This window comes from Vidua chalybeata, chromosome 26 (assembly GCF_026979565.1).
Source record: "Vidua chalybeata isolate OUT-0048 chromosome 26, bVidCha1 merged haplotype, whole genome shotgun sequence".
Classification (NCBI taxonomy): domain Eukaryota; kingdom Metazoa; phylum Chordata; class Aves; order Passeriformes; family Viduidae; genus Vidua; species Vidua chalybeata.
Window position 1 is genome coordinate 3,357,534 of NC_071555.1, and position 12,487 is coordinate 3,370,020.

General features: G+C 57.4%; 2 protein-coding genes across 7 annotated transcripts; one reads left to right on the forward strand and one right to left on the reverse strand.

The window, feature by feature from the left end:
- Positions 1-21: 21 nt before the first annotated feature.
- PTGES3L (prostaglandin E synthase 3 like) lies at positions 22-8,387 on the reverse strand. 6 transcript variants are annotated; one of them, XM_053965390.1, is made up of 17 exons: positions 8,270-8,387; positions 7,772-7,885; positions 7,570-7,636; positions 7,183-7,281; positions 6,739-6,828; positions 6,580-6,633; positions 5,668-5,790; positions 5,422-5,581; positions 4,931-4,988; positions 4,432-4,588; positions 4,225-4,341; positions 3,478-3,608; positions 3,238-3,304; positions 2,973-3,064; positions 2,457-2,511; positions 1,799-1,893; positions 1,435-1,657 (listed from the first exon to the last, which is right to left on the reverse strand). In XM_053965390.1, the coding sequence occupies exons 1-17, from the start codon at positions 8,275-8,277 to the stop codon at positions 1,522-1,524; spliced, it is 1,623 nt and encodes a 540-aa protein (XP_053821365.1). In that variant the 5' UTR covers positions 8,278-8,387; the 3' UTR covers positions 1,435-1,521. The 6 variants fall into 6 exon arrangements, 5 of the variants coding, with proteins under 5 accessions (XP_053821361.1, XP_053821363.1, XP_053821365.1 ...); XR_008434944.1 differs by lacking the exons at positions 6,580-6,633; positions 6,739-6,828; positions 7,183-7,281; ... (1 more) ...; positions 7,772-7,885; positions 8,270-8,387 and adding exons at positions 22-102; positions 892-1,015; positions 5,870-6,028 and having other exon boundaries at positions 1,507-1,657; XM_053965386.1 differs by lacking the exons at positions 6,580-6,633; positions 6,739-6,828; positions 7,183-7,281; ... (1 more) ...; positions 7,772-7,885; positions 8,270-8,387 and adding exons at positions 51-1,015; positions 5,870-6,028 and having other exon boundaries at positions 1,507-1,657.
- Positions 8,388-8,468: 81 nt separating this feature from the next.
- Positions 8,469-12,430, forward strand: RUNDC1 (RUN domain containing 1). Its single transcript, XM_053965376.1, has 5 exons — positions 8,469-8,859; positions 9,429-9,587; positions 9,849-10,047; positions 10,324-10,413; positions 10,947-12,430. Exons 1-5 carry the CDS (start codon positions 8,530-8,532, stop codon positions 11,810-11,812), a joined length of 1,644 nt encoding a protein of 547 aa, XP_053821351.1. The 5' UTR covers positions 8,469-8,529; the 3' UTR covers positions 11,813-12,430.
- Positions 12,431-12,487: the final 57 nt, after the last annotated feature.

The window sequence follows — 12,487 nt, forward strand, 5'->3', positions numbered from 1 at the left end:
GCGCCATGGGATGGGGGATCAGCTCCTGGATGCAGGGTTGTGGCATGGCCTGCAGATGGTAGAGGAAGGACATTTCTCCTGGGGGCTGAAGACCCTCAACACCTGCAAGACATGTTCAAGCCACTGGGAAGGGCACTGCCTAGTGCCCTTCTTTTGCCCTGAGGTGCAGCTGAACACTGACAGCACAGGGGGGGGCAATGAGCTGCTTTTTGTGCTGTTTATCCAAGGTTTATGGGTGCACTTTGTGCCAGGAACAGGGACAAACTTGTGTCACCTCACTGCTTACAGAAACAAGCTCAGCTTTGGGGCCAACTGGCTCAGCTGGGGCTGTGCTGAGCCCTCAGGGTGTGGGGGACAGACCTGGCATTTCACCATGGTGTGGGGCTGGGGTCATGCCCCTCTCACCTCAGTACCCCAGCTCAGTGCTCACCCTGCAGCAGGAAGTCCTGCTGCCCTCCAAGCTGTGCAGGCTGTACAGCCCAGCTATCAACCTTTTCAGGAAACATCCTCGCTCAGTCTGAGATAGTCCAAAATACACAGGGAGGTGCAGATACTTTCTTCCTGCCAGACTCTGCGTGCATGTGTAGGATTGCTCCCAAAGCACCAGCCCCTGCAGCTCTGACCCCACACCCAGTTCCAGGCCTCAGTGGTGGTCCCTGTGTTCTGACACCATCCCAACAGCTCAGCCAAGGCTGTGGCCATGCAGCAGTCACAGCAGCCATGGCTGGGAACCCAATCTGCTGGGGCTGCTCCCATCCCCATGTTCATGACAGATGAATTTCCTTAGGATAGAGGTTTCTTTTATTCTGTTTCTCTGTTTATTACCAACACCTGGGGTAAACCTGTTACACCATTTCTAGCAAGAAAGGGAAGGGTAAATTCTCAAATTACCTGTTGAGCCCCTTGTGGCTCCAGAGCGCCCATAAGTTCCTCCAGAGGAGACTGCAGCAGCTCCAGGGCCTGCCTGGGCAGGAAAGGTGAGCTGAGGGAACACCAGGGACAGCTCTGCCTGATCCTGAGGGAGTTTACAGCTGCATCAGCTGAAGAAATCACCGATGGTCAAAAAACGACCAGTAACAACTGCACCCCACCAAGGGAAAGGACTTGGTACGTGGTGAGGAATGATCTCCTGCCTGTGGGGTACCTGCTCTGCCTTCCAGCTGCTCTCTGCCCTTGCCCAGCCCAGCTGCCTCTTGCTTGAGTGTTCGTGCCAAGCAACTCCTCCTCAGCAACTGGCACAAAGCAAAATGCCCCAAAGTACTGCCAGCGGGAGGCCCCTCCTGGGTTTGGGAACCCTACAAAGTCGTTAACTAAGGACTACTTTATTCCCTGCACCATTTGTCCTGAGAAATGAGCCCTTGCAGCAAAGCCCTGATGGCAGATCCCCTCCCCATTTCCGTGAGCAGCCCACGCAGAGCATGTGCACACCAGCTGTTGGGTTCAGGTCTTTATTCTCTGGTAGAGAAGCTAGTGGAGTCTATGCAAACAAATATATGACAAACCTACTTTGAGAATTGTTTCTTATGCTCCTGGGTTTTGATGGCTAATGAATTCCTGGAGCAGAGCTTGCACTTCTCCTCGCCGGCTCATCTTGGCTGCCTTGCCCTGGAAGCGGCCGCGCTTCCCAGCTCCTTTCCCACCCAGCAGTTCTGCCACCCTGCAGCAACAACAGCACAGGCTGGAGCCCAGCCTGCTCCAGACAGCACACACGCATCTGTGCCTGCAGCACACTGTGCAGCTGCTCAGTCTGCAACATCAGAATTCTTACTTCAGTTAAACAAATCACAAAACATGTTACCTGGGACCTAAATTTTCAACTGTTTCAACAGGTCCAGCTAGAAGGAAGAGTCCTGCTTCTTTTTCATCTCCCACGGTCAGGAATAGCAGGGTTTCCTGTGGACAAAGATGGGCCTTGCTCCAGATAAGTCAGTGCTCTCCTCATTCAAGAAGAGGACAGGCACTGGCCAGAAGACAAACAGCAAACTGACAATTTGGAAGTCTAGGTACTTGAGACTGAGACTTGACACTTGAGACTGCTTGAAAAAAGTAAAAGGGAAGTGGTATCTGAGCCTTTTGTGCCCAGTCATGTGCTGTTGGGATGGAACAGTACTGGGGTATCCCAAGTTAAAAGGATACAGTTGGCAGTTGAACTAGGTGATTGTGACTGAAACCTTCTTTCTATTGTACTCCTACCTAATCCTATCCTAACCTATGAGCCAATGAGGCTCTGTACAGCTCTTGGGGGCTAAGGCTCTTCTCCAGTGCTCTGAATTCTCACTGTTGAGGACCGCCCTACAGGCTGAGGTTGCTGGGGACAGGTAACCTCAGGTACCTGTCAAAGGAATGAGATCTGCAGATCATGACTGTGGCAGGAAGAGCAGCCTGGCCAGCCCCTGTCCGTGTAAAACTGGGGTGAAAAAACAGTGGTGCCAGTTTAGTCTTCATCAGTGACTCACCTCTGTCCCAATCTCATTAGCGATGATGTTCATAAATTCAGAATCGCCCTCTTTCCTGTATGGATGGATTTAAAAAAAAAACACTTCAGAAAGAAGCAAAACCCCCCACTAGAGTACAAAATCTCAATCAGAAACCAAGTGCCTGATCAGGATTTTGGCCTTTTGCTCTTATTTGTCTATATATGTAAATCCTCGCTGGGCACTCCTGTGGACACTTTAGGAATTATGCAAGTGTTATTTTTAAGAAATAGAGCTCCCTGGTTTTATTTGAAAATATCAAGTGCAGAGGGAATTGGATGGACACAGTAATTTCTCAGCTCCAGCACCAGAAGAATTCAGTGACTGAATTACAGATTCCTTTAATTGCACAACTTTGCAGCAGGCCAAGGCTGTTTAATATTCTATTTACTTTGTTTCATTCTTCCTTGAGAAAACAAGCTGCACATGTGTGAGAGATCCAACTGCCATAAAACGTGTGGGATACTGTTGGCCCCTCTTGCCTGAGCTCCCCCATACCTGTGCAATACAAACAGCTGCTTTGGAGCAGGTTTGCTCTTGAAGTCCCGGGCTATCAAAACAGCAATGTCTCTAAGCAGGTTCAGGTTATTCTGAAAGAAAAGGAAATGAATGTACTGCAGCAGGAGAAGTCAGTGTGAGCACAGCTGTGTTCCCAGTTTCACAATATCCACAAAAACTGAAGCCAATGATTTGACTCCCAGTTACCACAACTAATGGTCTACAGGGAATAGTGACAACCCACTTTTCCCAGCTGTTCTTGTACCTTCTGGAGCAGTTTCACAGAGCTCTGCAGTCTCTTCACAGCCTCTACGTGCTCACCTGGTCCATTTCTGAAAGAAATGGGAGACTTTGGATCACTACTCTGAAAGACAAAAGAAGGATTTCCTAAAGGAGCAAAACAGGCAACATCATACACAGCCCCACAACATGTACCCTGAGGCATATGTGGTATCTCTCAGGAGGAAGAGTGAAGATGAAATAACAGAAGTGGAAAAAGCATTACTTGAGCAGGGAGGTTAGAGCCTTCTCAGTACTGTGACTTTGTTCAATTGACTTCAGCACTCTGTTTCCCACCAAGAAGACCAAGTTGGTTTTGTTCTTTTTCCCTTTTTCCACGCCAAGGAGTTTAATAACCTTAAAAAGAAAATCAACCTGGTCAGAACAGTATTTTGGTAATTCACATAGGTGGTCAGTTCCTGCCAATTATGCCCTGTGGTGAATTTTGACTCTCTGCTAGTGAAAATAAATAGATCAAAATCAGCCATAAGGTCAACGTACAAAAAAAAAGGGATGGTGGTACAGTGGAATTTATGCCATCTTCTAACCATGGGATGTACTCTACAGGCATCTGGATGTATCTGCTGGGAAACAGACTCCAACCAATGACTGAGAAAGTACAAATGCTTAAAAGCAGGTCTAGGATTTTATCACCATTTCCCTGCACAGAATGATTTCTCATCCATGATGAACACTCAAAAATATCAGAACTTTAAGCAGAGGGAACATGGCCAACACCCCTGGCAATGCAAAAACGTCATTGCTGCACACTGGGCTGAGTTCTGCACCAAGGAAACAAAAGCACCCGTGGTGCCCAGCCCATGTGTGACCCTCCTGGGGCTCCCTCAGCCTGGGGCTGCTGCCACCCCCTTCCCCATCAGCACAGTCTGGAGCAGCCTGTGGATCCCAGGGACTCTGGCTGTACTTCACGTGGAGTGTGGCTCCCAGAGGCAGCCCAGCTGCAGCAGCCCACCTGGAGGTCACTCAGGTTGGAGACGTGAGTCCCACAGCACAGGTTGGAGTCGATGTCTTTGATGTCCACCACGCGCACTGGCCCTACGTGGTCATCGGGCAGCCCCCGGCTCCTCACCTGGCAGAGGAGAAGGGTGACAAAGAAGGTGACATCTGTGCTCGGTTATTCCGGTCCCACGAGTACCATCAGTTCTGTCCCACCACTCACTGTTTCAACTTCAGGGTCATCTGCAGCCAGTTCCCTCACTGTTACAGGGACCCTGTCCCGGATTTTCTCGTTCACGCTCTTCTCCAGGGCCTCGACCTGCTCTGCTGTGACCAAGGGGGTGTCCAGCTCAATGACACTTCGCTGACGGCCCAGCTCCCTGCACCAAGGAAGAACATCTGCTGCTGTAGCTGAGACCAGCTGGGAGATCCCTTTGTGCAGCACCAGCATCCCACTGCTGGGAATGTGGTGACTGAAACAAAACAGACTTCCCTCCTCTCCCTGTTATGTTCAAAGTACCAGGTGTAAACCAAACACTTAAGGAGGACAAGACAGAGCAAACACTTTGTACAGCTTCTCTCCAGGTCAGTCACCTCTCCTGCAATGTCTGAGATCAAATGAAATATCTAAATTGCTTATGGTGTTTCAGTGTTCAGGCTCTGTACAGGGTAGCATGGTGGCACATGCCAAATGGGTCAAAAGGAACCTTTATCCTGCTCACCATGAAGTCGTCTTGAATCCAAACATCTGTTCTGCAATGGCACTGATGAGATGCTGTCCTGGAAGAGATGTGCAAGCACTAGCTCTGAGTGCCACTGGTATTTTCAGTCAGGCCGTGTCTTTCCTGTTGACGTTCTCCACGACAGGCATGTGCTGGGCACTGAGGGGCTCCTGCCAGTGCTCAGGAGAAGCAAGGCGACAGCTCTGGCCTCGTGAGCCTCGGCTCCTGGCACTGCAGCACACGCTGGGGCTGCAAAGCAGGTTGAACTTTCTCTTCCAAACCTGTTTTCAGTGCGTTTGTTTACAAGACAAGGAGAGCTCGCAGAAGGGCACCTGCTGCCCTCAGTAGTCCCGGGAACAGACTGTGCACACAGCTGTCGGGTTTCTCTCTACCCTGACCAGGGTGCGGACACGCTGGGCACTGACCGCCCCTGTGCCCCATCGGCACGCCCCGCGGGGTGTTACCGGGCTCCCCCCGGTACCGGCACGGACCTGAATGCTGCTGCATGTGGTCGAAGCGGCGCTCCCAGTCCAGCGACAGCTGCACTTCGGTGCCCGGTTCCAGCGCGGCCGGCACGAAATGCACGGCCTCGGCGCCCCGCCGTGTCACGCGCAGCACCGGCACGTCCCCGATGAGGCCGCGATCATCCGGCTGCGGACACGGGACGTCAGTGCCGCCGGCCCGGCCCGGCCCCGGCCCCGGCCCCGGCCCCGGCCCCGGCCCGGCCCGGCCCGTACCTGCCCGCCGCCCTCGGGGAAGAGGATTGTGTCCTCCAGCACCACCTGGAACCCGCGCACCGGCTCCCCGCCGCCCTCGGGCCGCAGCTCCGCCGCCCGGCACGACACCACCCTGGTGGTGAACTGAGACAGAGACAGCGGCACCGTGAGGGCCCGCCCGGGCCTGCCCCGCGCCCCGGGCCCGGCCCCGGCCCGACGCTACCTGCCGGGCCCAGCTGTCCCGCTGGCACCGGAACACCATCACGACCGTTCGGCACGAGCGAGCGGGACTGGCGGCGAGGGCGGCCGCGGAGGAACGGGGACCGGCGGTGGCGGCCGCCGTGCCGCGAGTGGGCGGGGCCTGCACGGTGACGCGCGGGCGCGCTCCCGCCGGCGGCGCGCTCTGCCGGGGCCGGTGCGGGTGAGCGGCTCCCGGTGCCCGGCACGGCGGCGGCCCGAGCGCACGGCACACGGCTGCGGCAGTTCACGTTTATTGCCCCGTGCCGTGCCAGGGTAACGGGCTACGGGAGACCGGACCGCGTCCGCCGCTCAGGGTCGGGAGCGCTGCCCGCGGCGACGCACGAGCTGAGGCGGCCCCGCTTCCTCGGAGAAGCCTGCCCGCGCTGCTCCCCGGTGCGTGCTACCGCTGCACCGGCTGGCCTCCTGCGGCCGCGGCGTCCCCAGGGCCCTGGGCGTCAGTCATCCTGCGGGAGGGAGGAGCGAGGTGCCAGGGACTGGGCCGAGACCGCGCCAGCCCCGGTCGCAGCGGGTGGCGCCAGCCGGTTGTCCCGGGGAGCGTTCCCTCGCTGCCTCCAGGACAGGCTGCCCGAGGGGTGCAGCAGGAAGTGCTGCCGGTGCCTCGGAGCCGGCGGAAGGCTGAGGCTGGGTCGTGCTCGGCAGGGCATCAGGAAGCAGCTGGCAGGTGGTACTTACATCCAGGTCATCCATGGCTGGTGGGGGGCCTTTGTCTGTCACCTTCTCCAGCATCTGGACGGGAAACAAACATCTGGATCCCCAAATGCCCGGCGTCCCCCCATCCCACACACCCGATACGGTGTGTCCCACGATCCTGAGGCTGGTGGCCCAGCTCACCTCTGCGTACTGTTCCACCATGGCCCTCTCCACCTCCTCGTCCCCTTCCCAGTCTCGCCAGTTGTCAAAGTCCACGGAGAGCCAGGCTGGCTGTGGGCACAGAGAGCATTTCCTGAGTGGGGGGAGCAGCACTGCAGGAACCTGCAGCCCAGGGGCAGCTCCTGCACAGTCAAGAAGCCTTATCAGACTGGGCAGGAAGGAGGAGTCCCTTTGCCTGCAGGCACTGGTCCTGATCCTGAGAGTGTCAAGGAAAAGGGGTGCCACATCCTGGAGGGCAGAAGTCTGTGGACTAATGGTGATTATCAGGTAGGGCTTTTTGGGAGCTCTGTCTTAGGTCCCCTGTGGGGGCTTCTGTGTCTGTCCTGGGGGCAGGGTGGTTCCTAGGAGCCTCGAGGTGCTGAGTGGGGATAGCACATGCACTGAGGCACCAGGCACCACACACACCTTGATGTTCTCCTTGGTGATGCGTGGCCAGGCCACTTTCTCCTTCCACTTCCTCATAAAGCACGTAATGGAGCGGTCAGAGCGCTTCTCCCGTGAGTCCTGCCAAGAGATCAGGGGTGCCTCAGTGTCTGCCAGACTCTTCTCTGCACAGGGTTAAAGCTCAGCCCTGTGCACGCTGTGGGGTCACAGACCCACAGAGACAGGTTGTTTCTGGCCAAGGCAGCAGTGTATCAGCCCCCAGGGCTGGGGCTCTCAGGCTCACCCCACTGACACCCTCAGGATGGGCAGCATTCAGTGTTAAGCACTGTTGCTCAAGACTGCAGAGATTGGCTCTAACTCTGAGCCTCACAGGCTGTCAGAGAACAGTTTGTTGGCAGCAAACCTCACCTTGGAGTTGACTCTGGCGTACAGGTCGATCTCGTTGTAGAACTCCACACCGTCTGCATTTTTGCAACTGCCAAAACATCGTAACAACCGGGCTTAGGAGAGAGCTGAGGCCACGCGTGCTCTCCTGTCACAGAGTCCTCCCGGTCCTCTGAACCACCCCCAGAGCAGGGCCGTGTCGGTCGGCAGGGCAGCGGCAGCTCACCTGAACACCAGCCGGTGGTCCTCGATGACGACCTTCACGTCCCTGCTGTCCTCGACACAGAACTCCAGGTACACGTACCGCGGCCGGTCGTACCACAGTGTCTTTGCGGGTTGCCTTGGGGAAGAGCAGAGCAGTGGCTATCAGCAACGGGCATTTCCCGGTGTCCAGCAGTGCTCAGCAGGGCCCGCCCAGGGCATGGGGCCGGGGGCGAGGAAGGGGCCCCGGACACGGGCTGGGCCGAGCCCCAGGACGGGCAGTGGGAGCCGGGCGGGTGCCGACCGGCCCGTGGGTAGCGGACACTGGCCCCGTGACTCTCCCCTCTGCCGTCCCGCACGGCCCTGGCCGGGCAGGCGGCGGGGCCCGGCTGGCCTGTGTCCGCTCCCCTCTGCCTGGCCCGGCGCCGCTCCCCGCTGCTCCAGGTCGGAGGGTCCTGTCGAGCGGTGCATGGGCGCCGTGCATGGGTTCCGGGCGCCGCCTGTCCCGTCCAGCCGTGCTCACCTCGCCATGGCGGTGCCGACCCCGCCCCGCGCTATTTCGGGCCGGGGGCGCGGCTGCCGGGCGCGGGCACCGGGCAGGCCGGGCCGGGCCCGGGGCAGCCAACCCGCGGCCCCGTCACCGCCCCCCGGCCCCGTGCGCGCCCCCGGGGCCGCCGCCGCGCCGGGCCGCGAGGGGGCGCGCTGGCCCCGCCCATGGCCCCGCCCAGCCCCGCCCCGCAGCGCCAAGATGGCCGCGGCGTCGCGGCGCCGGTAGCGGTAGCTATGGAGGGAGAGAGCGGCTCGCTAGGCCCCGGCGAGCGCTGGGCGCCGGTGGGCGCCGTGTCGGCGGAAGAGGACGAGGACGAGGAGGACGAAGAGGCGGCGGCCACAGGGGGAGAGTCGCCGGAGTCGGTGCCGCGGCTGCGGGCCGAGCGGCGCCGGCTGCACGGGGCGCTGCTGGCGCTCGCCTCGCACTTCGCTCAGGTGCAGTTCCGGCTGCGGCAGGTGGCCCGGGCCGGCCCGGCCGAGCAGCAGCGCCTGCTCCGCGACCTCGAGGACTTCGCCTTCCGCGGCTGCCCCGCGCCGCTGCCCCACGGCCTCGGCGCCGCTCCGGTGAGTGCCCGCGCCGGGCTGAGGGGAGCCTTTGCTGGGCATAGCCCCGAGGTCGGTGCGTGGCCTTAACCCCGCCTGAAGCCCATTAGCGGCTGCGATCCCGCTGCCGGGAGGGGCTCGGCGGCTGCACTGCCCGCGGTGCTCGGGTTTACACAGGGCTCAGCACCAGACGTGCACAGGCTCCTGGTGACTCGGAGCCAGCTCGCAGGGATGTGCCCTAGAGCCCCGAGTGGCGTGTCACCGCTCCACGCCCTGGTACAGCACGGCTGACTCAGAGGATCTGCGATATGTACATGTTATTTGGCCACTTTCTTCCTGGATCCTGGCCTTGTGGGACAGGACATGGGTGCAAGTGGTCTGGAGAGATGCTTCCCCTCCCTTATCAGATGAGGTGATGTAGCTGGTACCTCTGCTTGGTGCTCACATTTCTCTCTGACTGGTTTGCAGTGCTGATTAGTGTACGTGAGTACATGAGCTGCAGGAGGTACTCCTCACGTCATAATCCTGTTCCCTGTGGCTTGGGTATGACAATAAGTCTTCAATTTTATTTACTGATAACTTTTTTTCAGGGTGAGCGAGAGAAGCAGGAGCAAATTGAGGTCCAGAAGGAGAAGCAGAGAGAGCTGATCCTGCAGCTCAAGACACAGCTGGATGACCTAGAGACCTTTGCTTACCAAGAGGGCAGCTATGATTCTCTGCCACAGTCTGTGGTTATGGAAAGACAACGGGTAAGGCTCACGAATCCTCCTGCTGTATTTCCTAGCCCTTGTGAGTGTCTTACAGACTGTCATCAGTCTATTTCTCAACAGCAAGTACAATAGAGTGTCAGGAGTTTGTCTACACGTGGGAACCTGTCATGTGTCTTTTGCAGTTATTTCTGTGCAGCAAAGGTATCTTGTTTCTGAGGGAACCTCTGGGAAAGGAGTACTTGAAGCTCCCAGGCAGCAGTGCCACATGGTGAAGTCACACTGCTCACTTGTGTTTTGCAGATGATTATAAATGAGTTGATAAAGAAGCTGGACATGGACTTGAGCGAAGATTTTGCAACGCTCTCTCCAGAGGAACTGCGGCAGCGGGTGGATGCTGCCATAGCACAGATTGTGAATCCAGCCAGGGTGAAGGAGCAGCTGGTGGAACAACTGAAGACCCAGATAAGGGACCTCGAAATGTTCATCAACTTCATTCAGGGTCAGTGATGAGTTTTTGAATGAGCAGACTGAATTGATTTGTAATTCCGTGATGTAGTCATGAGGAGGAAGGTCACGGATGTCAGGAGATGCAGGAACAGCTTCTGGGTCACAGGAAAGTAAAAATATTTCTACCTCTCTACACTGATGGTGAGGAAAAGTATTGATAGAGTGACAAAAGAGGTCCAGAGGGGTCTGAGGAATGTTGACCTTAACACTGGGGATATGCAGCTGAAATTCACAAATGTGAAATATTGATGTGAAATCCTTTTTGTAGATGAAGTTGGAAGCTCTGGCAAGGCAGAAGATGGCCACTGTGACTGTGGAGGCTCCTACAAACCCAGCACCCGGCCTTCTGGGAACAGAGGTGGGCACTGCTGGGCTGAGCACTGTCAGCAAAGCTCCAGCTCCTCCCTGGAGCTCTGATGAGCACGAACCAGTCATTGTGTGCTTTTTCCTGGCAGCTGGTTTCTGTGCTTTGGCACTCCCTCTGCTGAAGGCCTGTGTCCTGTTCCTTTACCCTCCTTCTATGGGATCCTCAGAGTAGTCACAGAGCCTGAGCATGTGGCATGGAGGGTGGGCTCTGTCCTCAGTGGGGGTCACGAAGAGACTGCTGATACTTGGTACAAAACACACTGTAATTTGTGCTCTTCAGGCTCTGAGCTCTGTGAGCAGGTACAGTGAGCTGGGGGGGATCCAGTGTTCTTTAGAGTCTGAGACCTCCCTACTTATCCCTTGAACCTGCTGTGAATAAAATAATGTAGCATGAGGCATCTGCTGCTAGTCAGAATGCTACCCTGAAGGGATTTTCAAATATTTGCTCTCTCTTTGTGTGAATGAACAAGCAGAGTTGTTGACTCCCTAATGAGAATATGTTTTTCTCTTTTCTAACCTGGTCAGTGAACCCAGAAGATGCCAGAAGGATGCAAGAAACGGGCCTGCAGCTCATGCGCCGTGTGCTGGCCGTGCTGCAGATCTTTGCTGTCAGCCAGTTTGGCTGCGCCACGGGTCAGATCCCTCGCACCCTCTGGCAGAAGGACCAAGACAACCAGGACTTCTCCCCCTTAATAGAGAAACTGGAGCTGTCGGTGGAGCGGGTGAGGCAGCTTGCCCTGAAACACCAGCAGGCAGAGCATGTTATCTGCTCCTCTGAGCTGCAGGACGTTCCCCTGGGAGGCAGAGACGAGCTGACTCTGGCTGTGCGCAGGGAGCTGACGGTTGCTCTGCGGGACCTGCTGGCCCACGGGCTCTACGCCTCTTCCCCAGGCATGAGCCTGGTGTTGGCCCCCATCGCATGCTTGATTCCCGCGTTCACGCCCTCGCCGCGGACCATGCACCCCTGGGAACTCTTTGTCAAGTATTACAATGCTAAGAACGGACAAGCCTTCGTGGAATCCCCAGCTCGCAAGCTGTCCCAGTCCTTCGCCTTGCCCGTGACAGGAGCAGTGGTGGCTACCCCCAAGCAGAGCCTGCTGGCAGCCATCCACACGGTGCTCACGGAGCACGGCCCCTTCAAGCGCAGCGCGGACTCGGAGCTGAAGGCGCTGGTGTGCATGGCGCTGAACGAGCAGCGCCTGGTCTCGTGGCTCAACCTCATCTGCAAGTCTGGAGCTCTGGTTCAGTCTCACTACCAGCCCTGGAGCTACATGGCCAACACCGGCTTCGAAAGCGCGCTCACCCTCCTCAGCCGCCTGAGCAACTTGAAGTTCAACCTCCCGGTGGACCTGGCTGTTCGGCAGCTGAAAAACATCAAAGATGCGTTTTGATGTGTTTTTATTGCAATTCATCCATTTTTTCCACTAGTAGGCAGCTGTTGGGCTCAAGAAGCCTGGCTTTTGTAAGACCAAGTTTGTCTGTCTGGGATTTGCTTTTAGGGAAATCGTAGGGTGTCATGGTGTTGGCAGTGTGTTGTCTGACGCTGCCCCTGCAGAGCGGCTGGAGGCCGCAGGTTGGGCAGCACCTCGCCCTGCCCACTCCCCGCTGCTCTTGGGCCAAACTGCCCTGCCCAGTGGCCAGTGACCGTTCAAGGGTGGGGGGCAGAGGCCTGGCCACGGGACCTGCGGGTGGGGGGAGGCCCGTGGGATGTGCAACCGAGCTCCTTTGTGGTTGTTTCTCAGTCTCTGCTCTACACCTTGCACACACGATCCCTCATGGAGGAGGGAGCTGGCAGGTGTTGAGGCACCCTGGAGGCTGCCCGGTCACATGGGACTTGTCCTCCTCCGCTAGGAGATGGGGGCCGGTGCCCGGCGGGGCAGTCTGTGTCTTTTGGGCTGCCGGGCCGCTTCGTCCATCGGTTCCAGCTCTTTGTTCCTTTTGTGGGGGGTCAGCGCAGCCCGGTGTCCCGCGGGGTGTATTAAATACCGCTGTACTACCTGTGGGCTGAACCCGCCGCCGTCCCGTGTGCTCTGTGCTGTGACGTGGTGCCCGCCGTGCCCGGGGGG